At 53.6% G+C, this 27225-nt stretch overlaps 1 protein-coding gene across 3 annotated transcripts in view; it reads right to left on the minus strand.

Annotated features, from left to right (window-relative positions):
- Window positions 1–27225, minus strand: part of RADIL (Rap associating with DIL domain) — a 73074-nt gene that overhangs the window by 13098 nt on the left and 32751 nt on the right. For all 3 annotated transcript variants that reach the window (XM_019494804.2, XM_019494803.2, XM_059716320.1), the window contains 5 exons: window positions 15719–16038; window positions 13017–13694; window positions 11260–11297; window positions 7343–7503; window positions 3443–3555 (listed from right to left, as the gene is read on the minus strand). In XM_019494804.2, the coding sequence (XP_019350349.1) occupies window positions 3443–3555; window positions 7343–7503; window positions 11260–11297; window positions 13017–13694; window positions 15719–16038 (1310 nt within the window). The remainder of the gene's footprint in view (window positions 1–3442; window positions 3556–7342; window positions 7504–11259; window positions 11298–13016; window positions 13695–15718; window positions 16039–27225) is intronic.

Raw genomic sequence — 27225 nt, forward strand, 5'->3', positions numbered from 1 at the left:
CCCAGTCTCACCCTTTGCACATCTGCACCAACCAGCCCCTCACATGAATACAATACCCTACCCAGAGTTAATGGGTAAACTGGTCTCTCTTTTAGTGGGCAAATGCCACATCAGACACAAACTACTGGAGATGTTGAGCAGAGAGAACGTGCCGGGGCAGTGCATCCACACGGGGAAACAGGAGGCCCCAAACACCTGGGAGAATAAAGAGGCGGAAGCCAAAGCAGCGGCCAATTAAAGTCCCTTTCCTTTATGTTAACGAGGATCAGAGACGAGCAGCATCCAATCAGAGCCCTTTCCTGTGTTCAAATGAAAGAGGGAGTGTCCCGTCAGCGTTCCTGCTAAGTCAGCAACCAGGAGAAGCCAAGAGCAATGTCAGCCCGTCCAAGGGAGGGTGAATCTGCTGGAATAGCAGACAGACCTTTCCACAGAAAGGAAATAGCTGCAAATCGAACCTGGAAGAGAATTTGCCCCTTCCCAGCGTGAGGCTGAGTCCCTGCTGTTGGCAGGCGAAGCTGGGGAAAGGCAGAGTCATCGGGTGAGTTGGACGTCTCTGTGGATGGGAACAGGTCCCCGCCCTGCAGACACAAGCAGCCTTTCTCCCAGCGCACACTGCACGCTCTGTTCAGCGCTCCTGCCCGGGCACCTCCGCCAACGGCTCGCTCCAGCGGCCAAACAGAGAGAGTCCAGAGGAAGCCTTTCCATCACACCCGTGAATTGAGTCATTATGCCCAGGGCAGTTACTGTACGAATCACAGACGGGTCGAGGAGGGCTGGAGGAGCTTCCCCAGCGACGCTTTCTAATGATTTCATAGATTTCATAGACATTCGGGCTGGAAGGGACCTTGGAAGATCATCGAGTCCAGCCCCCCTGCCCCAGGGGCAGGAAATCAGCTGGGGTCAAATGATCCCAGCAAGATAAACATCCAGGTTTCTCTTGAAGGCGTTCAATGTAGGATTTGCTTGAGAAGCATCTACGGATGCAAGCCAGTGTTTCGCTCACTTTACTAGCCGCAGCATCGCATTGCAGGCTCATGTTCATCTTGTGGTCAATCCTGACCCCTAAGTCTCTCTCTTCCGTAGTGCTAGCCAGCGTCGCACTGCCGAGCCTATAAGCGTGCTGCAGGTTTTTCCTCCCAAGGTGGAGAACCTTGCATTTTTCCAGGACTAGTCACTTCCTCCTGGCTTCTTGCGCCCTGTGCTGCTGTTTCCAAGCCCAAGGCCATGCAGGGAAAGGTACCACCCTCACCTCGGACCTTCCCTGCACTGTGATCAAAGCCGGAGCGCTTCAGCGCGGAGGAATATCTATCAGCTACGTAGCTAACTCAGAGACTGAGCATGGATCCTGCAAAACCCTGTACCTTTGCCAACACATCCACACCTGGGGACACCCACCTCACAGACAGTGCCAGGGTTAGCCCTTGAGGACTCACTCAGTCTGGCACTGCAATGGGGCCAAGGGCGCCTTCACCCACCCATCCTCCACGGCAAATCACCTGGCCCAGCCTGCTGCCCATCTAGATTATGTGGCCCTCAGCAGAGGGTCCTGCGAGGTCTCTGTCCCACAGGGATAACATGTTACACCACAGGGGTGTAGGAGGACAAGGTAAAGCTTGCAAGCAGAAATTACAGGAAGATCTACAACACGCCAGCCCTTCCCAGTCCTCCACAGAGTTCATCCTCATGTCCTACCTGTCACCCTGGACTCAGGCTGGATTTGAAGTGGCAACTTCGAGGTATCATATTGTGCAGCACGTGGCAAAGAACCTGAATGACCTTCCTGGATCTCAGAAATTAAAAGCAGATCTTCTATTTTGCAAAACCCTACCACCAGTGGAAACACTGCCTGGAAATGAGGGTGGTCACTGGAGGTTCAGAAAGCTCACAGCCTCCTCTCCTTTTACAGGGGATGTGCCCAGCATGAAAGCTTCAGCCTGGCTAGCTCCTGTGCACAGACTCTCCACAGAGCCATGGTAATCCATGTAGTCCTTCTGTGCCTCAGTTTCCCATCAGCAAAACTGCAGATAACACTTCTTTTCTCCCTTTGCTGGTCTTAACTATTCCAGCCCTAAGCTTTTGCGAGTCGTAAGTGTCCCTCTTATGTGTTAAGGCAATCAGGATTCGTAGTAGAGAGATCTTTTATTAGACCAACAAGATTTTTGCAAAAAAAGGTCTTTAATTGCAAGCTTTTGGGCACAAACACCCTTCATCAGGCATTGGAGAAAAGACTAAAAATTATCCTGGGTAGAAATGAAAGTTTGTTCCCGAAAGCTTGCAATTAAAGAATTTTTTTTGCAAAAATCTTGTTGGTCTAATGAAAGATATCATCTCTACTACGAGTCCTGATTGCCTTTTCCTCTAGACCAATACAGCTACAACCTGGATACCTCTTATGTGTTCACACTGTGCCTACAACAGCTTGACCCAAACCTTGCTTAAAGCCTTATAGACACTGTAACAAGGCCTGGAACGGACTGCTTCCAGAGGTGGTGCAAGCACCTACTCTGGACTCCTTTAATAGTCAGTTGGATGTGTATCTTGCTGGGATCCCGTGACCCCAGCTGTCTTCCTGCCCCTGGGGCAGGGGGCTGGACTTGGTGATCTTCCGAGGTCCCTTCCAGCCCTGAGGCTATGAAATCTATGAAATAAATAACCCTAACTAAATAACACGTGTGAAAAAGCACCCAAGACTGATCACACATTTAAAAAATCAACCCATGGAGCTAATTCTGCTTTGGTTTTTCGTGGCAACAGAAAGTCAAGAATGACTGAGTCCCCTTTCACTTGCCCCCCTTTGAACTGTGTCCTACTGCTCAGGGTATTCAGTATATTCTTGTAGATCATGAATAGACCAAATGTCTATTGAAATTTGTAACCCCTTGGTGCACATTTTAAAACTCCTAGTATATAAATATGCAACTGCAAGAAAGCAAAAACGACTGTCCAGGGGCTTAGCAGTGGGACCTAGATACAAGACTCTCATTAACTTCAGTGGGTCCAGGGTTTCACTCACAGTCTTTTATTTCGAGATCACCAGTTCCCCTTCAGCCAACAGCAATAATGGCCACAAGGTGTTGTTATCGGATGGTCTGGTTTTGGCCCACCTGATTGGGGTCTTTTCCCTGCTCACATCCCCTTCACATCCAGCAAAGCACAGTGCTGTCACTCTATTCCAGGGGAGGGCAATTATTTTGGGTGGAGGGCCACTTACTGAATTTTGGCAAGCCATCGAGGGCCGCCTGACAGGCAGCCAGGGGCCGATAAATATTAATTTTCTAGATTTTTTAGGAGCCCTGTGGGCTGGATAGACTGGCCTGGTGGGCCGCATCTGGTCCATGGGCCACATTTTGCCCACCCTTGCTCTATTCCTTTTCTCGCCTGGCTCCTTCCTTTGGGACAAAGCATGTTAGAGGAGGGAGGGAAAGAAGATGGATGCCCATACCTTGGAGATGTAGTAGACACACTGCTGAAAAGTATACATGATCACATCCTCCAGCACAGTCATGGCTTCCTCGCTGGCTGTGATGGTCGAGGAGAACAGAGACTCCTTAGACCCTAGTGGGAAAAGACAGCAATGCGATGCAGCAGAGCCAAGACCGCCACACTCCCCTTGGCTCCGCTCTGTCAGTGGAAGGACAGTCTCACTGAAATTGAGAGTATAATACTGCATTTCCTGCAAGGAGCTTCATCGACATGTACCAAATGGTCACTGGCTTGTTACTGCAAAGAAAGCCTACATAGGGGTTGCAACGTGGGACGGGGAGCAAGGTCTCTGGGTGCTATTTTAGCCTTTTCCTTGACTTTGGACAACGTCAGGGGCAACGCACTTTGGCCAATGGATGCTTGGGCTAATTGCAGTCTCGGTAAAGTGGGGATAGTTACAATTGCTGACCTTGCAGGGAGGATGTCAGACTTAACCCATTAATATCAACGAACTGTATCAAGATCCCTAGAGAAGGTGCTAGAGAAGCCACCGAACCCTCACTTAACACAGCACAGTAGCAGTGATCAGACCCCAGTTTGAAGCTGACCTCTCACTGCTCTCTCGTTTCTAACAGCAAGGGCTATTTCAAGGAGGTGCCATGGAGGAGCCTGAGTCATTACTGGCAGCCACTCCCAAATGCCAAAAGCAAGCGGCGAGGTCCCTCTTTCAGGACTCCCGGTCTTTCATCGCACCAACTGGCTGCTTGACGTTCCCACTGCACTTGTGAGGATAACCCTAAGAGGGACATTACCTGGCTTGACATTAAGAAAGGACAGACAGTCCAAGATGGTTCTTGAAGACAGAGACTGAGAAACAGAAGCCATTCCCACCTGAGCTGTTCAGTGGTGATGCTTCAGTGGACAGCCATGGATGGCACAAAGCACTGGCAGTCCCCCTCTCTCCACGGGAAAAGCCATTGCCTATACTGTACCTCTTGCGTTTGTGCCATGGAAGAAAACCGAATGTCCAGAGCTGTCTGTCCAGCCACCGAAGTCTCTCCAATCGAAGAGTTTAGTTCGCACTCTCTTTCCTTCTCTGCCTGTTACCACCAGCGCTAGAATCAGCCTGTCCCTCACTCCCTTCTTCTCCAAAGGGTAATGCAACTGGGCAACTTAGGCCCACGTTGGTGCCTTTCCATAGTGGCTGGGAAGCCATTGCCAACATCATGCTGGGAGCTGGAAACACCAATGCTGTGTTTTTTTATTCCCTTTTCAGTTTCCTTAAGAACCCGATGCTGCACTTCTTTGGGGTTTTAAGAGCCAAGCTCAAAGGCAGATCTCAAGCACAGGCATCTGCTGTAGCAGTTGCCGGTAAACACGCACTGGTTGTATTTCTAGGTGACGAGAAGTTAAAGAGGTGGGACTAGAGACTAGCATTTGCCTTCTTGAGCCACTTGGATTTCAGTTATGATTTGCAGCCCGGTTTGCTGAAATATCTGTGCAGCTGGATGCAGGGCTTTCCAAAAGGCCTATATTTTGGAACAAAAGAGAAGCCTTGGAGAGCTTTGCCACAACCGCTTCACCCCTGGGCTTCCCTGACGTGGAGGGACAGGGAAAGAAATTCCATGACGTCACCTGAGTACGTCCCGCGAGTCAGGGCCTCTAGTGAAAGACCCCGGGGGTCATTTGGGAGGTGAATTGAAAAGGCTTGGATAAGCAAGAAGCTAGCAGGGTTGTTTCTGTCTGCATGCTGCATGGACCGGTGCTTTGCAAACTTCTGCATGCAGCTCTGCTAACGGCAGCTCGAGCCTGGGCTGCAACAGCACACTGCTATTCTAATCAGGGGACCCTCTCACGGCTCTGCCAGTTCACCTGAGACCCGATCTACCACTCTTACCCTAGTCTATTGAGCACCATGATGGGCTGTTGCACTTCACTGAGTTAAATCAGTGCTCTCCAATCTTCCCCATCCCCTAATCAAGGGCAACATCCTTATTAATTTCCCACGGCCTCAAAAAGCAGCAGAGGGCATTGCAAACCTGTCGTCTGCAAGCCACGAGCTGAGGAGGACTGGTGAACAGGCTGTGTGACGTGAGCAAATTCCCACTCCCGAGAGGAAAAGGACCACCACATTCGCTTTGCTTGTGGCTAAAAAGCAACACCGTGAATCCGGGGTTTCTAAGTGGGGAAAGTCAACACAGTCATGTCCAAAAAGAGAGCAACTGAGCTTTGCAAAACCGACATCAAAAAGGACATCTCCTGTCAACAGATGGGTCCTGGTGCTCATCTTCTGCTGCCATTTGAAGTGAAGCAAGGCACGAGGGAATATGCCATTGCAGGGTTTCAAATGGGAAAATAAAGAGAAGCCTGAAAAAGACTCCTGAAAAAGTCAGGCCGGCTGGTAAATCTTTATGCTCGTGTACAGTGGAAGAAGGCTTCAGCCAGGGCTTTAGAGATGCACTGCAGAGCTCTTCTGAAGCCTGTGTATAAACTGGATTCCTCACTGTCCTGAAAGTGCTCAGGCCGCCTCCGGCCCAAACTATCTGTCCTGCTTTCTGAATGACTGCAGCCAAGTCGCCTCCAGCCACTTGCGTGGAGCTTTCTCTCCTTGTGCAGCTCCGCAGATGATGAGCACACTTCATCTGAGCACCCCACAAGGCGCCAGGAAGCCCTTGGTAAATAGTGTACCAGCCAGTTTTAGCCTAATGGGCACTCCCAAACCATGTGCTTCAACTGCTCCGTCTCCGCTCTTAAGTGACATGGTATCAGTTTCTGCTCCGTCACTCATTAATCGGAACTGCCTAAACTGGGGAGTAATGACACTGTCATTTTAAAAGAAAAGACCTTTCTGGTGCAACATTTTTACTTTAAGATTCATTGGTGTTAAAATTCCCAAAGCTTCTGGACCTGGTGCCTGTTTGGAGGCATCCAGATCATCCGGTCACGCTGGGATGATTCGACTCTATAAAATAGCAGACCGATCGTAGGGCTTTTATTTACAAACATGTACCCGAATCATGTTGGTGTCACAGGACTGGTATAAAGCAGCCTTCCTGGATGCTGAGACTCCCATCCTGGGCAGGTGGACTTTTGAGCTTCTTGAGACTGAGCAGCATCTAGGTACGGCCTGGGTTGGGATCTCTCATCAGCCCGTTGGTTTACAACCAAGGCCAGATTGAGAACATCTAGTTGAGCGGGGGCCAACGTTTTCGGCAGGTGTGCCACAAATTAGCCCTGCACCCTCCTCAAGTGGCACTCTGATCCTCTTCCCCTGCCCAATCTGCTGCTCTGCTTTCTGCTCTCAGGTCTGACCCGAGGTTTTGTTAGGTTACTGATAACAAGAGGAGGGATGAGGTTTGACTTTCCACAATGGGCAGATTTTGTTTTAGAAGCAGTGGGAAGACACCTACCCAATTACCCTGCTTTTCCCCTGTCTGTTTAAAATGGGCTTTCGCTGCTCTGAACCAGGCTTTAAATTCAGCACAGGCTGAAAATCAGAGACCTACCCTCGTAAGCACCACAGAGGTTTCTCTTCCTGATAGAAAATAGTCTTCTGTTAATAAATGATTTTAAGTGGGATCTGGAGTCTTGGCAGCCCTTAGTGGGTGAAACCTCCACCGAGAAACAAAGATACAAAAAAGAATGAGAGGAAGAGACTGGAGAATAGAAATACTGACTGAGGCAGGGGCAGAGAAAAGCATGAAGGCACGAGCGGAGGAGGGAACAACTGTCTATGTACTGGCAGTGTCTACATCTAGGGGGTCCCTGGCAGCCACGCTTCATCTGACACTTGGTCGCTGCAGCCCCTGACATGTCACGGTAAAAATATCCTTGGGTGTCAGTATTAAGGGGATAAAGGGAGCCGGTAGGAAGATTTATACCAGAGAAGTGTACTGGCAGGAAGGAGCGTGAGTCCTACCCTTGACATCCATCTCCTCCTCCATGGTCTGGATGTAGACGGGGGATTTCTGCTGGATGAAGTACAGCAGCTCGATGGAGTTGGACATCCAGAAGAGAATGTGCTGCAGGTCCGGGACCAGGTCTCCGATTGTGAAGTGCGAGAGGGATGCAGGATCCTGGCTGGTGAGACAGAGAGGGCAAGAGAAGGGTTTCAGACACTGTCAAGGCAGAGCAGCAGAATCAATCTCGCTGTGTGCCCCGGGGCCTGGCCATGAGAAAGGTCTGTGCCTCTGCCTCTCCGAAAGGCCGGCAATGCAGGATACTCCCAGTGGGAATATTTTGATCACTACTGTCCCACACTATAATGGATACAGCAGCTGGGGCTCCAGCACGCCAGCAGCATGTACTCACCCATCACATACCTTCCCCCAACAATATTCTCAGCAGCTTTACAATCATAAACTGTCCCCAGCAATAGCCAGTTCCATACTTAAAAGCAAACCTAGCAGTTAGGTTTCCCAGGGGTCTCGAGATGCGCTGCGAAACTGCTGCTGCCTCTGCAAGAGATGGGCCTACACAATACCAGCAGGATAGCTGCTCCCCCAAGCCCCTGGAGATCCAGCAGATCTGGAGATCCAGCACTGGGTGTCTGGATGGGCCCCTTCTTCCTACTGCCTTAGCCTCAGGGGCTGGACACTTCTAGGGAAGTACTGGGCAGTCACAGCCTCCATTGAGGTGGAAGGTGCCAAGCGCTCCTTGGGTTTTTAGGGGTGTAGGTTGGTCTAAGGACATAGGCAGGCAAGGTCATTTGGGTTGGTCTAATAAAAGATATCAGATTCACCCAAGGAACCTTGTCTGCCTTGGGTTTTTATGCATTAACAGTGCTGCTACAATTTCTTCATCCATCCAAGGGCATTGTAATTCCTTCTTCCTAGGGCCTGGATGGACAAACATGTTACTGCCAGTATAACAAGACTTTATACCTGCTTAGCAAGGAACGGACAGATGACCGAACCCCCAACGCTGGGATAATTTCTCAAAGTCTAGAATCATGCCTCAAAAACCCAGGGATAAAACTCCCCCCTCCCTCCGTGTGAGCTCTGCTAGTACAGGAGTCATCTGTTTGCAGCTTATACCAAGGCCAATAGGCCCTGCCTTGCTTTGCTTCCACCTAGTATTAAGGTACAGCACCAGCCATTTACCGTGTACAGCTACCCTGGGGGAGTTGCATGTCTGTGCGCTCAGGACCCTGGGATAATTTCCACCAGTGTTCAAAACCAATGCCAGCTACAGCAGCACAGACGTGTCCTAGGGTAATGAGCAGTAGGGTCCCTTGTGGCAGTCTTGCCCCGAGCCCCTCCCGAATGGGAATGTCCACCTCCTCCATCGGAGGGTCGCAAGGGCACTGAAGGAGCCTGCCCGCTGCGAGCGACTGACAAGCAAAGACTTGGACTGAATGCTTATTTCAGCCCTTTGGCCCTGAGCCTGATGGCCTGAGTCAAAGGGAGCTGACAATACTTGAGGACCGGCCCCTTCTACTGCATTGAAAATGCAGAGCAGGATGCTTTTGGTGCTCTGGGATTTAGCATGAACATTTAATGCCAATGAGAAACCTTCATTCTGCACTGGGACTGGCAGGGACAGCAGCAGGGCAAGTTATGCTGCCCCTGCCTATAGGCCACAGACTGGATATAGAGAACTTTATCCCTCCTGGCGTATTCAACCCACTGGTTTTAAAGGGTGAGGCTGAGTGTTATCATATGGCTTCATCGCATTTATTAATCACATCTGATAACACTAAAGCCGTCACAGCAAAGCCCCGTCCCTCCCTGAGAAGTATGCACAGCCTGTGCCAAGGCTGCATGCTTAAAATCCAGCCCTTTGAGAGATCCAAAGGCTAAAAAAAAAAAATCAGCATCTGGAAAATTTCTTAACTGGTGAACCACTTTTTCCTGCTGCAGCAACTCAGAAATGGCTGGACATTTTTCCAAATACTTTATTAAAAAAAACTTCCTTAGGAAAAAGCTTGGAGAAATTCCCCCTCCCAAGCTATTTCTGGGGAATGTTACAAGCCACTGAAAAAGTGGGCTTTGGACAGGAGCACTCATGCAGCACAACACCGCAAACCATCCCCTCTGCGCAGGCTGTAACAGGGACGCCTGGGCTCCCCGTCTTCCAGGGATGGGGCTGTTTATCCAGATCACGCTGCCGTTTGCAATGGCCCTCAGTGCCTCACCTGCATGAAATCCCCTAGCGCACAGCCCTGAATCGTGCACGCTTTCACCCAGGGACACTGGACTGCCAGGCCCCGTTGAAGTGCACCTGCGGCTCTGCAGCTGCCAGGATGCTCCAGTCACGGACATTTTGCAGAATTAGATACGTTGCCATTAGCCTCACTGAGAGCCGCAAACCCGCAAGGAAAGAGAGAATTCAGTATCCTTGAACTCACATGATCTGTTTCTGCCTCCTTTCCTTGTTGGTTAGCAGACGATCATAGAGAAGCAAGGCTGGAAGGGACCTCCAGAGGTCACATCTAGTCCAACCCCTGCCTGAGACAGGTTCATTCCTATCGAAACCATCCTATCCAAATTCATAATCTAACCTCTTAGTAAAACTACTATTAACCCTGACACAACACAAGACATGCCACAGGGAATGCAGGGGGACTGCACCTCAGCAAGCTAGTGTGGCATCTACATGACACACCGGCTGTGAACACAACGGCCGTGTCCGGACAAGCACAACTGTGTGGTACGTGGTGCCACAAACACATCTGCAGTGCCACATACCGTGCATTCGGATGTTCTCCATGCTGCAAGGGAGCACTGCCTATGTGTGCACTGCTCTGCTTTTTTTTTCTGAGGGGTTTTTTGACCCCTGGATATCCACAGGAAAAAAAAAAAGTGAAGTAGCGCGTGCACGGGCAGCGCACACCGCTAAAAAATGGAGCCGGGCTGCCCAGAGCCACATTGCAGCTGCTGGCCAAGCTCTGCATGGCAGAATTGCCACTGCTGCAGCCCCAGGACCCCAGGTAAGACTGCTGGGACCAGCCCCGTGCTGGCCCAGCCTCTCCTACCCCACCTGGGGTAACTTGCCATGCACCAAAGCACGTGCGGCATGGGCGTTCCCTGGGAACAAGTAGCAGCAGCACAAGGTATGCCACTGCTACTTGTCCCCGGGGAACCAAAAATCCACGCTCACATGGATGTGGCCAATGAAGCCAAATCAACATGCACAAGGCCTGCCGAGGGTTACTCATGAGACTCAGCTTGGGGGAGCTCGGTTTTGGGGTATCCAACCCGAAGCTACCGTACAAGGATTTGACCATTTCTCAGGTGTCACAAGTTGCACCCCCAGAAGACTGAGCCACCCCAGATGACTAGTCACCTCTGAAGATCTTGCTCTTCGCAATGGAGAGAGAGAGTATTATCAGGCTGCAGAGCTGGCAGGGTCTGGCTGGCTTCCCAGGTGCCCGTGGTAGCTGGCATTGCCAGTCAGAGACAGCCTGCTCGCAAGAGTTAAGCAAACGGCAGCGAGTGGGAAAACACCACTGTGCTGAATCAGGATTTCGGAGCATTCATTTACCAACCGAGCTCCTTTGATATCGAGAAGAGAGCGCTGGGGACAGCAGGGAAAGTGGGGCAGTGGGTCTTGGGGTGGCCTAGCAGAGCTAGATCTGGAATAAATATGGGGAGGAGTAAAGGCAATTAGCCCATTCAGTGCTGGGGACTGGACAACCTACCTTCACCTACGGGCTGCATAAGCACATAAGCCCTGACTGTCTGGGTCTCAGGTGACCCCTAGCAGTGCATGCACGCTGCCTTGGCCTGGGACTGCTTATGTGACTTCTCTCTTGGTCCTTCCCAAGGCAATGTCTCTCCCTGAGGAGAGCTTCTGTCCATAAGGAAGGCAGGGCAAGTAGTGAGGCACACTTACTGCTGGGACTGCTTCTCGGCCAGCTCCTTGGTTTTCTCCTAGGGTCAAAAAGGAAAAAAAAGCAAATAAACAACAAGCCCCCAAGAAGACGAGAACATCAGCAGGGGGTGGATGAGACGGGACTCTGCGGGTATCTGCCAGGCCTCTCCAGGCTGCGCTGTCTGCTCTGCGCTTTGCTGGCAAGGAAAACGTTGACTACAGCAGTGGTTTTTTTTCCTTCTGCCACATGCCAAAAGTTAGCTTAAAAGTGACTGTGACAGGCTTGCTCCAGGCCCAGGCTCTAGCCACAGCCGCTGTCCTGCAGCCCCAGAACAAAAAAGGACAGGAAGAAATGCCATCACGCTGGGCCGCCTGGAGTTGCTAAGATCGCGAGGCTTTCCACTGCCGGGAAAGGAGACCAAAGCTAGGCAGTCCTCTAGAAGGTAATTATCCAGGCAGCCTTATGGCTCAGTATGCAGGTCGTGTGTCAAAGCAAGGCCTCTTCAGGGCCCCCTGCATACACCTGGCTGTTCCCTTCCAGGTGACAGTTCCTGCTGTGAATATCTCCTGAAGAGCATTAAGGGTTTATCTCCTTAAGGTTTCCCATTGCTGGGACAGTGGGTGCAGCTGCACCCGGGCTGTTAGTGGCGTGGAGCTGTTCCAACTACCCGGAGTACTTAAAATACCAGCCTCTCTGTACCACTTCTCCCCGAGTGACCTGGGGTGGGACGCTCCTCTGGGGAAACAAGTCTGGTGCTGACCAGACCCAAATGGCCCCGTGCGCTGGGAAGCGAAGTACTCAGCATGGGGAGAAGCACACAAACCCCACAGGCAGCTCTGCTCGGGCAACCGCCACCCCACCCCGGGCTCCTGGCAGGCACAGAGGGGAGAGCTGGCATCCCTGCCCAGTGCCATGCATCTGGCTGGCGCAGGGAGCTCTCTCACATGAGAGCACCAGTCCCTACTCCCAAGGCGCTCGGGCAGTCCGTAGAGGAGGAGCTGCGCTGCACAGGACTCTGCCTACCCCTACCGTGAGAACCAGCCTGGCAGGGGAAGAACATCAATCATTCTCATATGCCACTGCATACCAAACTGCTATATTTCCTTGCATAAAACACTCCCCCTGCCCCCTTTTTTCTCTCAAAAACCAGCTGCTGCGAACCAGAGTGGGCATTATATGCATGGAAATACAGTCAAAGCAGCTGCTGCTGCTTCCTGCACAGACGGGAAAGTAAGGTCTGCACAGGATCCACAGGGAGCTGAGCAGCGAGCAGGCTCAGCTCCCCAGTTGCTGCTACTCAGTTACTTACTACAAGGGAGGAGTCTTCTCTCGTTGTCCTGCCTTTCTAAAACAAGGCACATCTTATATTCCAGGGTGTGTTGTATGCAAGGAAATATGGTTATACCTGTGGCTGCCCCACTGCCGGCAGGATCTTTTGCAGCTCTTGCTGGGAGCAGCTGGGGGGAAGCACAGGCTCCTCCAGCAAGCAGACAGCTCAGGACCTATTAGTTTATAAGATACAGGCCCAGCCCACAAGCCATGAGAGCGTAGCTCAAGGCTGCCTCCATCGTTAATCCAGAGGCAGGGCCTGGGTGGATGTCCTAGTCATTTGGCTCAGGCAGGAGCTGGCTGGGATGGGGCTGATTTTCACTATTTTATGGGACCCTGGAGAGCTGCCAGCCAACATTTAGGTGCCTCACCTGCAGCCACAGGCTCAGGGGAGGTGTTATCCGCCCACCCCGCGCCCCAACTCCCCTCGAACAGCTCCCGGACTGACCCACACCGTCCTCTGAATCATCTTGGCCGCCTTGAGCAGCAGCTGCCCAAAATCACCCGGCTCGAAGGCAGCGGCTGAGTGCTGGATGCAGAGGCACAGCAGGAAGGCGGGGGTCAGCTTGTGGTCGTCGCCCCCGGGCTCGATCAGGGTCAGGATCCTCCTCAGAAGAACGTCCTCCACAGCCCGCTCGAACTCCAGCTGCAGCTTCTGCTTGGCCGCCCTCCGGCCGGTGGCAGGAGATGGCCCACGCTTCTTGGAGGACGAGCCCCTCTCCTTCAAGAGGCTGCCGCACAGCTTGCAGGCGGAGGGCAGCTCGGGGTCCGAGGCGCGGTGCAGGGATTTCAGCCGCATGAGGCTCTGGGCGGGCAGCGGCTGGGCCTTCACGGGGTCCTTGTAGAGAAGCAGGTAGTACAGCCCCAAGGACAGGAGGTCCCCATGGTGCAGCACGATTGTCCTCGACACCTCGGAGAAGTTGACGGCCACGCTGGCGCCCAGGATGGGCTCCAGCAGCAGCTTGTCCTCCGCGCGGTTCCGGGTGCGGCCGGAGAGTTTGAGGCGCCGGATGGTGCAGTGAAGGGGCAGGATGTCCGGGGCGGAGAGGCTGATGCTGGGTTTGCTGGCCTGAGTCCTCTGGCCCACGGTGTGCTGCTCACGGTTTAGCAGGTACACCAAGCTGTCCTGCAATGCAAGGGAGAGCAGCGTGGAACAGGGAGACCTGACACCGGGCAGCCAACTTGGGGGCAGAAACCATGACAGCGGGCTTCTCTTCCCCCCCATCCAGTCCCATGCCCTGGTCTCTGGCCTCGGTGCCACCTCAGTGCAGCAGCCTCCTGCAGTTCTGCAGGTGCCCACGGGATGCACCTTTGCATTGCAGCACTGCTTGTTATTCCAGGCACTGCAGCGCTTCCCCCCAACTATAGCCCAAGCGAGTGTGGCTGTGAGTCATGCACCAGAAAGGCCTTGCCACATGGAGAGGGGGGGAAAGGAGCAATTAGCAGCCCGGGGCTCAAATTACACTGCAATTACTTTGCGACTCTATTGTGACTAACACATCCATACATGCGCCTGCTAATGTGCTCAGTGCCATTACACAAGTAACTTAGCAACTTGCGTTCGTCCCATTTAACTCTAGCGGTTCCTTGGGAGGGGAACTGGAGAGTGACTCCATGCGAGCGTTACTGATTGTCGGCCGAGGTTTGCAGTGGCTTGCAGACACAGAGATGCAGAATGAGGGTACTGCCCACCCCAAGGGGCTCTGCAAGGCAAACAGATGCCAGGAGTTACCTGAGACACCCCAAGATTATGAGAGCGTCAGGAGTTTGCAGGCACTCAGGGCCATTCATAGGAACAAGGGCCTAGCAGGGGCCTGGCCCCCTGCAATCACAATTGTCAGCCCAAGGAATCCCCATCATGGCCATGACAAACCCTTGCTCACAGCCACAAGACAAACCCCCCAAGCCACCTGCACCCTACAACATGCCACAGGTCCCAGCAGGGTGACGAGGGCAGCACCTGACAGACGTGGCAACAACCCTCCAGGAGAAAGGTGGCTTGTCCCTACCCCAGACAGCTCCCGAGCTCTGGCTGGGGGCAGTCTCACACTACCTGAATGAGTTCACATGCAGCAAGACCTTCCACCCCTAGTGAATCCTCCACCAGAGCAGCAGTACTATGCAGGCTGGCACAGTGCCCCTGGCAGTGGTACCCCCCAAAGTCATCTTCAGGGAATTCATCCTCTCCCAGTGGTGTTACTTGTCCTTTCTGGCCTCCCCTCCCAGTTCAGATGTGGCCTTATTGCTTCATTTTCTCCATGACACGTGGAGTCTGATTTCAGAGCAAGGCAGCCCTGGGGAGTCCTGCTCGGGGAAGCACACTGGGCCTAATTCTGTCTAGCTGCATGGTGCAATATGGGGAGCCAGGCAGTGGAGCCCGTTCCCTCTCACACAGGAAACCAGCCCCCCAAGGCCATGTTCCTGACTCCTCCTGAGCCTCAGCTTTCTCATCTGTGAAATGGGAATGATAATTGTTAACACCGCAGGCTGTGACCTACTGCACAGCAGCTGATGCCAAGGCAAGGTCTCCTGGTTGCATGCTGCCAGAGAGCAAAGCCAGGAATCGTAGCACACCCCTGTGTTTAACCCTGGCTAGCTCAGCAGGGAGGCCAAAAGACACCTCAGCCCTGCTTGCTGGCCAGGTGTAGGAAGAGGGATTGGCTCAAAATCCCCAGTGCCTGCTCCACCTTTACCCTGTGCCTGGATACAAACAGCGTCTGGCTGTCCCGAGCAGCTGAATCCTAGATCTGTCCCTGCATCCCTACGGCGCAGCTTTTCTGTGACTAAGGAAAGAGTCCTTGCAAACAGAGCCCTTGAAGCACAGCCATGACATTGGTCTTCTGCTGCAACGCGGGGAAAACCTCTCTCTCCCTTTAAACCCGATGCAGGGACTGTTCAGAAGAGACCGAGTGACCCTGGGGGTTGCTACCAGCAGCTAGTGTCCACGTTTCCCCCTACGTTTTCCTCCCATGGCAGCCCACCCTCCAGGCACAGATCTGGGCTGCAGGAGAGGGGCAAGTGTGATGCAATCCATCCAAGTATCCAAGCTCCAACGCTGCCTGATGGCCCTAAAGAGCAGGGAGAGCATGATGGCCTGGGGGAGAAGGGCAAAGCCTGGTGGGGCAGAGGGAAGGAAGGTGGAGTGCTTACGTGCTGCTGGCTGTAGCCCTGCAGAAGGAGGAGGTGAGGGGACTGGTACAGGGAGTACCGCATGCTGCCCCCGGTCCGCTCCTCCGCTGGGGCTGGGGCCGGGGACTCGCCCGGCGAGGTCTCCAGGCCCCGCATGGTCTCCGGCAAGGTGGAGTAATGTCTCTTGAGCTCCTCCTCCTGCGAACCTGGCTGGCTTAGGCTGGTCTCGCTCACGCTGCGCCGCAGGGAGGGCGGCGTGGCGTGGCGCTGGCACCCCGTCAGCAGGGTCATGGTGCCCTTCGCCCGGTTCCTCTGCAGCTTCCGAGCCTGAGCATTGATGCCTGAGGACGAGAGCTGTGGTTAGTGCCATCTAATCACACGACAATCCTGCTCCCCCTGCCCCGTCCCACTCCCACCCGGGGAACCGCAACAGCTAGGGTCAGCCAGTGTCCGATCCCCCTGCGCCAGCCATGCCCCCAGCTGGCACGAAAGGACATTGCCTGCTTGCTCTGTCCAGCATGACTCGGATGCCATTTTATCTCTTGATGCTTCTCCATCACTGCCCATGCTCCAGAGACAGGCCTGGGGGAGTGTGACAGCCCAGCAAGGCCAGCCCCTACCCCCCTTTGCCCTTCCCCATACCACATTATACCAGTGGGCAGCTGCTACCCAGCACCCACCTTCTCCCCCTCCGAAATGTCCCCAGCCCAGGATGCCCCAGGACTGACAGTCCTGAGGTTGCCTAGGCCCTGGATCCCCAGCTGGACTGTCCCATTCCCTCCCACAGCCCTCCAACGTGTTTCATCCCAGTGCAAATATGTCCAATTTGTGAGCAGGCGCTTCTGACAGCAGGACCCGGTGTCGCTGCCTGCCCGGAGGTGCGAGCTCCAGCGTCTCCTCCCAGGTTTGGCCAGCCGAGGCTTGGTGAAATGCAGCTTAAAGACCCCGGAAACTCACCAGAGAGTTTGAGGACCAGGAGGAGAAAGTAATAATTTCCCCACAAAGCAAAAGACACCCCCTTCCCACAACTCCACACTCCTCCCTGAGCGTGGCAGTCGGGGCACAGAAACTGCAGCCACCCAAGAACTGGATGTGAGCTCTTGGAAGCGAAGACGATCACAGTTCGTGCCACCCTCGTCCTGTTAAATGAAGAGGAGTAACTGCCCGTCCCCCACACCTTCCCAACACCGGCTGCAAGCCGGTCTCTCAAGCCCTCCCCACCTGTCCTGAGAGCAGCCAAGATCCACCTCCGGTCTGCAGCATCCTTCCCCCGCCGGCCTGAGCTCTACCGCATAGATAATCTGCTTCCCAAAAATCAGCACAGGCCAGAATGCAACGCTACGACATCTGGCTTCAGTCCTTGCTGTCCCGCCAGCTAGCGGGGTGCTCCGGGGGTCCCATGCCCTTGCCAGACACGAAAGGCACCTGCCCGTGAGCGGGGTCCGATTGCTGCCTGCCAGGAGCTGCAGACTGCAGTGTGGAGCTGCCTGCTGCAGAGCCGAGCTGTAATTAACTTCTCACAAGCGTCACTTCGGGAGAGCTGTCAGGAAGACTAATGGGGTCCAGAGCAGGAGTATAAATAGGATGGAAGAGGCACAGAGAAAACCCATCTGCATCCTCTCGGCCCCGCTGCTGCAGAAAGGACCCAGCCTGCTGGAGCCCCCTCCTAGGCTGCGAGCATCCCTGATTGGGTGCAAGTTGCAGGAAAGGAAAACCAGCAGTCGGTGTGAACGCTGTTCTGCAAGACTCCTACCTTTCATTCGCACTCCTCGGCGTGCCGGCAGGCCGCTAGCACGGCCGTTTGATGGTGAACATGGGGGCTAGAGTTGCAAAAAGGGTCGAGAAAATTCTGTTGCAAGGAGGAGGATGCTTTCCACGCCACCGGAGAGCAGCTGAGACAAAAGAGCAAGGACCCCCGTCCTTCCAGACCTGCTCTGCGGCTTCCCCCGGACGGGTAGATCAGAGATGCAGGAGTCCAGGGTGCACCAAAAGAAATGCCTCTGCTGGAAAGAGAGCAGTGCTCTGCACTGGAGAGGCGAGCCCAGCCACGGGCTGCTTAAAGGGACGCTATCGAATTCAACCCCCCAAGGCGGGCTGCCTTATTTGGTGAGGAGCAGGCGCTGGGTTCTGAAATACATTTTTTTGTTTGTTTGCTTTAAATCCCTCGCTCCTTCATTGGGAAAAATGAAAGGGATGAAGGGATACAAAATAAACCCTACTGTTTACATGCCTCGGGATTAGAGCAAGGGGTGGCTGAATCTCCCGGAGAGTTCTCGAACGCGGCCCGTGGCCATTTCAGTACGAGGCAGAGCGGAGCAGGTTGGGATGCACCCGCGCTGCCTATCTAAAGAGGAGAGCAGCCGCGAGCCGCGGCTCGTGACGCCCACCCCTGAGTCCCACGAAAAGGGCCTTTGCCTCGGGTCTGTCCTGCTTTGGGGAAATTGCTGGAGATACGTTTCTTGGAAACTCTGGTCTCCGAGGTTTGCTGACACCCCCTGGGACACCTGCCCAGAAAAGGAAGGAGATTGGAAAGGCCGCGTGAACCTCAACCTGTACGGGAAAGGCAGTACTGGGTTTCACACAGACAGCTCAGGAAAAGATGCGCTATTCCAGTTTCTCGGGGCCGGGGAGGACTGGTGAAACATCCATCCCTACGTGGCACGGTCTTTTATCCGGCGTGGGTTGCATGCCCTTGAGGGCTAACTTCTCAAACACATGAACATGCCCGGCAGCGGGCAGGAATGAGCACACACCTGCTGCCGGGAGGACGGCCCGACTGATCCGCACGGTGCATTCGTGATTCGTCTTTCCACGGCGTCAGCTCTCGGAGGAGCCTTTACTAGCACTTGGGAGGAGCAGGCACGGTCTCCGTTGTAGGCAGGGTGAGCTGAGGCTCAGGGAGGCAAATGGTGAGCCTGACCTCGAACCCACAGCTCCTCATCCCAAGCCGCCCCACCGCCAGGCCTTGCTCCCTCCAGAGATGGAGACATGCAAAAAAGTCAGGAGCGTTTGGCAGCACTTCCAACAGAGTTATGGCTCGAGAGCAGGTCTCCTCCGCCTGCGAATGGAAAACTCCTTGCCTGCTGCGGGCCGCGAGGAAGACCTCCTAGCCGGGAATATGAAGGGAACGTTGCATTTCTGGAGGCGACTGCCCCCGGGTCCTGTCCCTGCACAGCCTTGGCCCAACCGGAGAGAGAGCCGGCGTATAAATCAGACTGCAGCAGCCGCAGGAGAACAGCATCCTCCTGAACCCTGCGCTCCCGCCTGGGGCCCTGCCTCTACTCTGGGCCAGCAACCGCGTGGGAACGGCACTCTCCTTCCTGGCCCAGCCCTGCTCGTGCTCAGCAGTTTCTACCTGGCTCTTCCACCCAGCACTCGGCATCCAGGCCTCTGTCCAGCTTGCCCAGGAATCGGGGGTCAGACTCAATTTGGGGGTCAGACTCGATTTGGGGGTCGGACTCGATGATCTATTGAGGTCCCTTCCGACCCTAGAATCTATGAATCTATGACAGGAGCTGGGCCGGGCTGCAAAACCCCTGCTGCTTTGCTCTCGTGGGATCAGGCTTTGGAGGCTGAGCGCCCTGTGGTCTCAACATCTCTCCCTGCACCAGAGAAATGAACTTTCAGGTTTTTCTTATCTAGCGGGGAGGAAGCTTCTGTGTTTACTCTGTACAGCGAAATCCAGGAGGAAAAAGCTGCTTTTTACTCCCGATACAGCCCCGGTCACAGGCTCCGTTCGAACTCCTGAGCCGCACTGGAAAGATAAACACAGCTCTCTTCCTGAACGTAACAAAGTCCTTCTATAACTGGGTTGTTTTTTTAATCCTTCTGGTACCGTTCCCCCCCCGCCGCCCATATCCACCCCCAAAACATCTGAGACCTAACCAGTCCAAAGCGCTGGTATGACAAGCATCTCACAGGCACCAAGCCCAGGGGAATCACTGGCAGTTCTCCTTTCTGTATTACATGGAAACATAGATTTTAAGCAGGAAGGGAGGATTCATAAGAGGCACAGATATCCAACACCTTACTGAGAGTTTTTGGCTAGTAAAAGTAATCGTGACCTGGAAAAACCACCATACTGATAACCCAGATCCAGACCTTTCCTCTTTCTGGGGACCAGGCAAACCCCGAGCCCCAGCAGCACTCTTTTTAGAAATGGAAATCATCTTGGTGAGTGCAAGTTCAGCTGTCTTGGTGAGTCACGAGACAGCTGAAGTTGCACCGACCAAGATGATTTCCTGGAAAGTTCGGCTTCCATTTTTAAAGAAGAGCAAGTTTCTAGAGCCACAGGCTTGAGAGGGACCTCAAAGGCCACCGGCTCCAAACCGCTGGATACAGAGACATGGGGCTGTCTGTTCCCAACCTGTTCTTGGCCCACCCAGCCTCTCCTTGAAAACCTCCAGTGAAGACGATCCCATGATCCACTTAGCAGCCTGCACCATCACTCTCAGGAAAAGCTGGAAGATGTGACCCAAGTGATGCTCAAGGCTCAGAAACCAGAAGACAAAGAACATGCTGTTTCTCAGCATTTTGGTTTTTGCAGGGGGGAGAGTATATATATTAATCTCAGTGTTATGCAGCTCGACTCCTGTTCTTGAAGGCTCAGGATCAGCCCATTCCCTCCCACGACCTCCCGGGGAAGCATTGGGTCCTTCTCCCCTTTTGCAGATCCGGAGACAGGGGGAAGAGGGGGTTTGATTCTCAGCGGGGCTAAACCATGGCAGGGCCCTTTGATGCCAACTGAAGTGGAGGGTGTTTGTCACCTCCTGGAAGTCCAGCCCAGGGGAGCCGAAGGGACTACGCCTCCCTCCAGCTCCATTGCAAGTCAAACCTCTGCACCTTTGAAAATTCAAGCTCCAGATTTTCAAAGGTGCAAGGAGCTGTCCAGGCAACTTTTAGGGCTGCTTTAGGCAACCAGCCCAATTGTCAAAGGTTGAGGCAGCTGCAGCTTTACTGCCTTCAAATGGCCCCATCACCACTCCTTGGGTGTGGCTGCATGCCTTGCTGCTGGGTGTTATACCCACTCTTGTTCGAGGCTTAGACTCTGCTCCTCTTTGACCCGTTTGCCCAGTAGCCAGAGCACCGAGGAGCCTGCAGCCCCAATAACAGATCCAACCATAGACGGAAGGAGCTTGTTCTCTGCTAAAGGAGCCCTGTGCACCTCCCTTCTCAGCACAGCACGCCCATTCATTTATTGCCAGCTGGCTGTTAAACGGCCATGGCCAACAACGGTGTGTCTGTAGGGACTTGCCTTTGGCCCAGTGTTGTAGATGGGAAAGGTGGTTCCACCTCTGATCAAGCCTGTCCTGTGCTGGGCTCCCCAGCCATTGGTAGGAGGCTGCAACACAGCAGCTTCCAGTATTTTATAATCTCCTGACCAGGCACGGAAAGGCAAGACCATTTCATTTGGAGCCCAGTTGAACTCTGTGCCTTGGCCACCCTGAGCTGAACGAGGCGTCACTCTGCCCTGTCAGTCAACCCAGAAGCTTGGCCTAGTGCCCACTTATTCTGCCAGCCCCAGTGGCACTGCATGACACCTGAGCCTACCAGTTTCCACTGGTCTTAAATGGCCTGGGGCCAACCTGCCTTAGGTCCCTGGCACATGTTACACTTCACATGTGATTAACTGGTTAAGCATACCATAAAAAGTAACCTGGCCACACAGTCAGGCAATCGATGGCATGACAAAACATGAAACCAGCCACAAAAACAGTCCACAAAATACGTGTAATATTGTTGTGGCTGGTTTCCATTGTGCCTTAGATTGAACGTGTGGCAAGGTAGTTGATTGTTGGTCCCAACCTCAGGACCGCATGGTTCACGCCAGTCTGCAGGCATCTGACTTTCAGCTGGCCAGTACACGTGTGGCAATATTAAAAGGAGATTGGACAAACACCTGGCTGGGGTCATCTGAGCCCAGCACTCTTTCCTGCCCAGGGCTCAATGGTCTAATAGGTCCCTTCCGACCCTAAAATCTATGAAATCTATATGTGGCATGGCGGGAAACGCAGTTGTTGGTGTTGGGGATCAGATCCCATGGAGGCATTAAAGGAATGTGTGCCAAGGGCCCAAGAGACCACCTCACTCCTCAGGCCAAATAGGCAGGGCTGTGACCAGCAAAGCCTGGCCTTGATTTAAGACAGGGAAGGGGGTGACAGGACAGCCTTCACCTCAGGTTACAGTCTTCCCCAGGCTAGAAAAGCACCCCTCCACTGGCCTTCCAGACGCACCGCTGCAAGCGAGCCGGGAGAGGTCGGAGCTGAGAGGAGTTATAGGCTCTGTTGGAAGCTCAGTTCTGACAGTCATCAAAAACAAAGAGGGCAGGTTGGTGTGTGCCTCTGTTATGGGCTTTGCTGTTCCTGCAAAATTGTGTGTGGACACTGGTGCTAGGAGAGAGCCTTAGTCCTACTGAACATAACACACACGTCATTTTTGAATAGCCCCTAACTTCTATCAAATTTGTGAAGAGAGGCAGGCGCCTTGCAGGGAATCCTAGAGAAATGCTTTCAGTGGCTGAATCCTATATTTTTATTTTTGTACCAGTTTTGCCCAAGGATTCCTGGCACCACATTTCACCAAGCAACAGATCTGCCTTTGACCCTATCTCTGTTGTCCCACAGGTCCCTGGCCATCAGGCAGCAGGCCCAGGGACTGGCACATAGGGGGCACGGCAAGTGATTCCAGAAGCATTTACATGTTCATTAATGCACTTTAAGTAATGTGCATTAAATATAGTACCTCTGTTGTGAGATACTAGAAAAATGCACATTAGCCTATTTTGAAGTGCATTAGCTAAAGAGCACGGGGCATTTATACACGTGCATGGGGCATTTATATACGTGCTCTGGGAGTTGGGGGGAGGGGGGCTTTAATTAGAGCAGCTCTGAGAGCCAGTTTAATTAAAGCACCCAGAACCTCTTATGTATTAGCGTCCCCGTGCTTCAAAACAGCGGCAGGGCACTTTATCTAAAGCTCGTCAAACGAGTTCTAGATACAGCTCCCCCCACCATTTGGAAGGGCAGGGACGCTGATACACGAGATGCAGGAGGCTGCTGGGGCACGGTAATTGCCACCCTCGAGCAGACTCGATTAATCAAGTCTGCTCTGACGCACTGGACTTACAGCATGTCAGAGCAGCCTCCCTGCTGGTGTTTAGGCACCCATGGTTTTTTTGTGATGCTTTAATGTGCATTACAATAGACTAATGCACATTAAAGCGCACATGTAAATGCGCCCCCACTTTGAATCTACTGAAAATGGTTTAACAAGGGAATTTTTCAAATGGGAGCAAACGTTTATCGCCCAGTGGTGATTCCCACAGGTAACAGCCTGCTCTGGCATGACAAAACTTGTGCTTGGAAACCATCCAACAACATCCCTTCCAGTATAATAGGTTTATCCCTCGGTATCCCAAGAAATGTGTGCGACTCAGGCTACAGGTCTCTCAGGAAAGTCGGTGGGGGCTAGAGAAGGCCAAAGCCCTCAGGAAGGATGTGCAAGCAAGGGTGGCTTGTGCAAAGGCAATTACATTAAAAAAGCAGAGCTGGGCCACATAAACCCACTTCCCTCTGGCATCTCCAAGTCTCAGGGAGCTGTCCTGCACGCCATGCCTGGATGCCCAGGTCTGTCTTCCCCCCAGCCCTTCCCAGTTAGTCAACTCCCAGTGCTAGGCAAGGACTCCTCTATGGCAAGGAAAGGGTGCTTGCAAGATGGGGCCTTGAGAACTGAGGTTCAAAGAAGAGGTCAGTCCCACTGTAAAACAGTTTCAACCTGGGCATTAATTAGTGGCTTAAACAGCAGCTATTCCCTCCCCAGTGGGAAGCAGTTAATAAACTAATTAGGATAATGGGTAAGGAGTAGATAAAACCCTTAAGCTGTTTGCTAGGAGGACACAGATGGAATCAGAGCCTCCTGCATGCTCTGACGTCTAAGCAAGAGGAAGGATCCAGGGGCCCTTGGAAGGACACTCATGTCTACAGACGTAGGGACCTGGCGCTGTGGGACCCAGGGCAGCAGACACATTGTCTATGCAGAGCTAGCTTCCTGATCCCTAGAGACCGGTCCAACAATTTTCAGATCCTTAATGTGCCTTGAAGGCATCTCAGCGCTGAGTCCGCTTCACTGCATCTGTCTAGGGACTACAGGCTGCTCCTTTCGAGGACCTGGAGGGGTCAAACCTCTGCTCCTCGCACACTTTAACCCTGCTGGGTTACATGCATGGGGCAGAGGGAGGTTCACACTAGCAGTACATACTGAGGCCACCTGCCCGAGGACGCAGCTCAAAGCCAGTTTCCAAGAGGAGGCTTGGAGCACAGCCACTCTCCCAGGGTGCAGACACTTGAGAGAGCGGCAGATTTTGGCCATCCTAGACACAGCATAAGGCTCGCTCGGTTCCCAGCTCCAGCCCCTGGACTCTGCGCCGGGTCATCCAGACCTTGGGGGAGCAGGTGTTTCACAGCACAGGGCATCTCAGCCCATTAATCCACAGGGGTAATTATTTTATTTTATTTTTTTAAATCCAGCCAACATTGTTGTCCCAGGTTCCCACTTCCCACAGGTCATTGCAAAGCAAAGTGAGAGAGTCACCGAGGCTTTCTGAGTAATCTCCTACAAACAGGAATGATCATGCCTGGGACTGGGAAAGGACCAAAGCAGCATGGGAGGTGATCTGGGCAGGAGTGGGCTGTGGTGTTCAGTGGTCACTCAGGTACATGTAAGAGCCCTGCCACATGTTCAAATGACAGCTTGGTTGAAACCAGCTACAATGTTGTCGCACATTTTCAAGCACTAACTTTGTAGCTGGGTGGACGTTTTTATGGCGTGATAATTACTTTGCACCTGTGACCAGTCTAAATTTATAGCGCAGTTAACTATTGAATTGCGTGCTATAGGTAATGTGTGGCTGAGGCCTCAGAGGCTGCTTTCCCTGCCTGGCTCCTGGTTGCAGCGGCAGCAATTGCTCCGAGCTGCACCATCCACATACCCCGTCTGAGAAGCTGAGGACCCCCAAAGCAAGACCATCGTTGTGGGGGCTGGCGAGGCGTCTGGGCTCCTGCTGGATCTCAGGAGGCAGGGGAGCGGATCCAGGACAGGGCAAGGTAGGCTGCAGCACCAGCAAGTAGGAAATCTGCACTCAGATCTCCCACCTGACAGTGCTGTTTTTGGGAGGGAGGGAGCTGAATGCAGGACCGAACCTGCTTGCTCAGCGACCAGCAGGCCTGAGGTTATAGGCCAACATTTCTTGGCTGGAACTGCACCAGTTTGCACCAGCAGAGAAGTTGGCCCCATCACCTCTGCAGGGTTAAAAGAGTTTACCCGCTGCCAACCTGCCTCCCAGACATTTTTAGGCATCTTGCTGCAACTGAAGAGTACAGGTAGATTGAACCAGCCCCAGCCCTGCCCAGGCTCCCTGCACCTGCCTCGTCTCCCTCCCATTCCCCTCCTGGGAAGTCATAGGCCACGGGTGCAAGAGGTGGAGCCGGAGCAGAGCTACTGAAAATACCCGCAGGCAGACACAGCAAGGCATGCCGGGCCATTACATGGGGCTTGAAGGCAGCATAGTCCTCATGCGGCACCCTTGCCTAGCAGAGCCAGTGAAGTCAAGAAACCCAACAAAAGGACAAGCAACTACCCCAGGGGAGGTTGCCCATGACCCAGAGACCAAGGGCCAGCCCCAGTGCAGACCAGGGAGAGGACAGTGCTTTATTCCAGCCCCGGGCTCTACTGAAGCACCTTTGCTTTAAATTCCATCCCTTGCTACCAAGACACATCTCATCCCAGTGCAAACCCCGATGCCTGGAGAGAGGAGCATCCTGGCTCCATAAAGCTGCTGCTGAAGCCTGGTGACGGGGTATGAACAAGCAGTGCAGTGCTTTTCTCTCTGGGTGGCGGGAGAGCTAAGGCTGGATCTTCCCCAGGCTCCGGTGCAGCAGCAGGATGAGCTCACGGCTTTCCCCAATGTTTTAGCCTCCCGGGCAGTCTGCAGTATGGGCCCTCCTTCTCCCTCTTGCCTCCTAACCATAAGCCAGGCAACATTGCAGCCTCCTTCCCTCACGTCACTCCCAGCCACCCCCACAGACCGCACACGAATAACTCCTCTCGACACGGGGAGCAGCCGCCGCCGCATGGCAGCGCTTCCTAAGGAGACATGGAACGTGGCCCAGGCTTCCTTCGCCCCCTCACTCCCAAAGCGGAGCAGCAATAACCTGGGCTACTAGGAGCAGGAGCTGGTAGCAATGGAAAAAGCAGCAGCAGCAATGGAGAGATCACGACAGCGGACAGCCCAGCCTCGGAGCGAAGGGCATGGACGCAGGAGATTTCCATCCGCAAGGCACAACACCCGAGAGGACAGCAGCAGCCCGTGGAGCAATGCTCCCCATCAAACAAGGTGGAAGCAGATGGATGCCTTTGGGTCACAGCTCTGACCAGCCTTGTTACCTAAACAGACGCTGAGCTACAGACCTGTGTTGTGCTCCAAGATACCTCAGGCCTCCAAAAAATTGGGGTAGAAAAACCTGTTTCCTCCTATTTTGGTCATGCAACAAGTGGCTGAGCTCTCATTCTCTCTCCCTCTTTCCTGGGCCCCTGACAAAAGCCAGGCTGACTCGCATGCCTCTCCCACGTTGGAAGTATGTGAGTGAGTGCTGTCTTTATCTGCGCATTGGGATCTCCATGTGACAGTGTTCCTGAATGCCAGCACCCTGGCACAGCCTGCGCCAGCCCCAGCCCTGCTTTTTATCCGGTGCGAGTCCAAAAGGGAATTAACCTTGGACTCCGGAGAGAGAGAGAGGAACGTGGAGATGACAGCAATGAAAATCGAACGCCCCAAGCTGCCCTCAGACTCAGGATGCCCACCTGAATGATTCGACCAATGCTTGGGATCACCCCTTGCCCCGACGCCATCCCAGAAATCAATGTGTTCCCTCTCTGGAGGACCGGCTTCTCTCCAGCTCCTTTAGGCCAGGCTAAGTCTCCAACTCTCTTTGAGCGGAGCCCCATGGGAAGGGCAAAGGTCCAGGCTACTGAAAACGGGTATCGGTAGCACAGGGCAACCCTCGGCGAGAGCAGCACGTGTGGCCTGCAGCACCTCCGCCTACACGCACTGCATGGGCCAGCGAAGGGGGCTGCAGACCATGGCCTGGTAGCATCGCCTTGGGCAGCCCCTTGACCTCTCCCCTGGAGAAACGGAGGGGATGGCAATGCCTCCCTCTTCACTAAGTGCAGCGAGAGCTGTGTGTGGGAAGCACCGTTTCCCTCACAGCCAATATCCCTGCAATCACAGGGCTTTATGATGGGCCCAGCTGACATAACAACCAAAAGAGAGGGCCGGAAAAGCAAGAGTTTCTCCATGAAGACAACTGGCATTTCACAGCCGGCCGACCAGACGACCTGCTGTGGGTTTTCTTTCCCCAAATGAGCTCATCAGTTATAACTGGAGGGAATCCTGAAAATGTCCGTCTCCTCCTACAGCCTGGAAGCTCTGCAACAACTGGGGTAATAGCTGTACTGTGAAAGCACAGAGGGCC

The sequence above is a fragment of the Alligator mississippiensis genome, chromosome 13, assembly GCF_030867095.1.
Source record: "Alligator mississippiensis isolate rAllMis1 chromosome 13, rAllMis1, whole genome shotgun sequence".
In the NCBI taxonomy this organism is placed as follows: domain Eukaryota; kingdom Metazoa; phylum Chordata; order Crocodylia; family Alligatoridae; genus Alligator; species Alligator mississippiensis.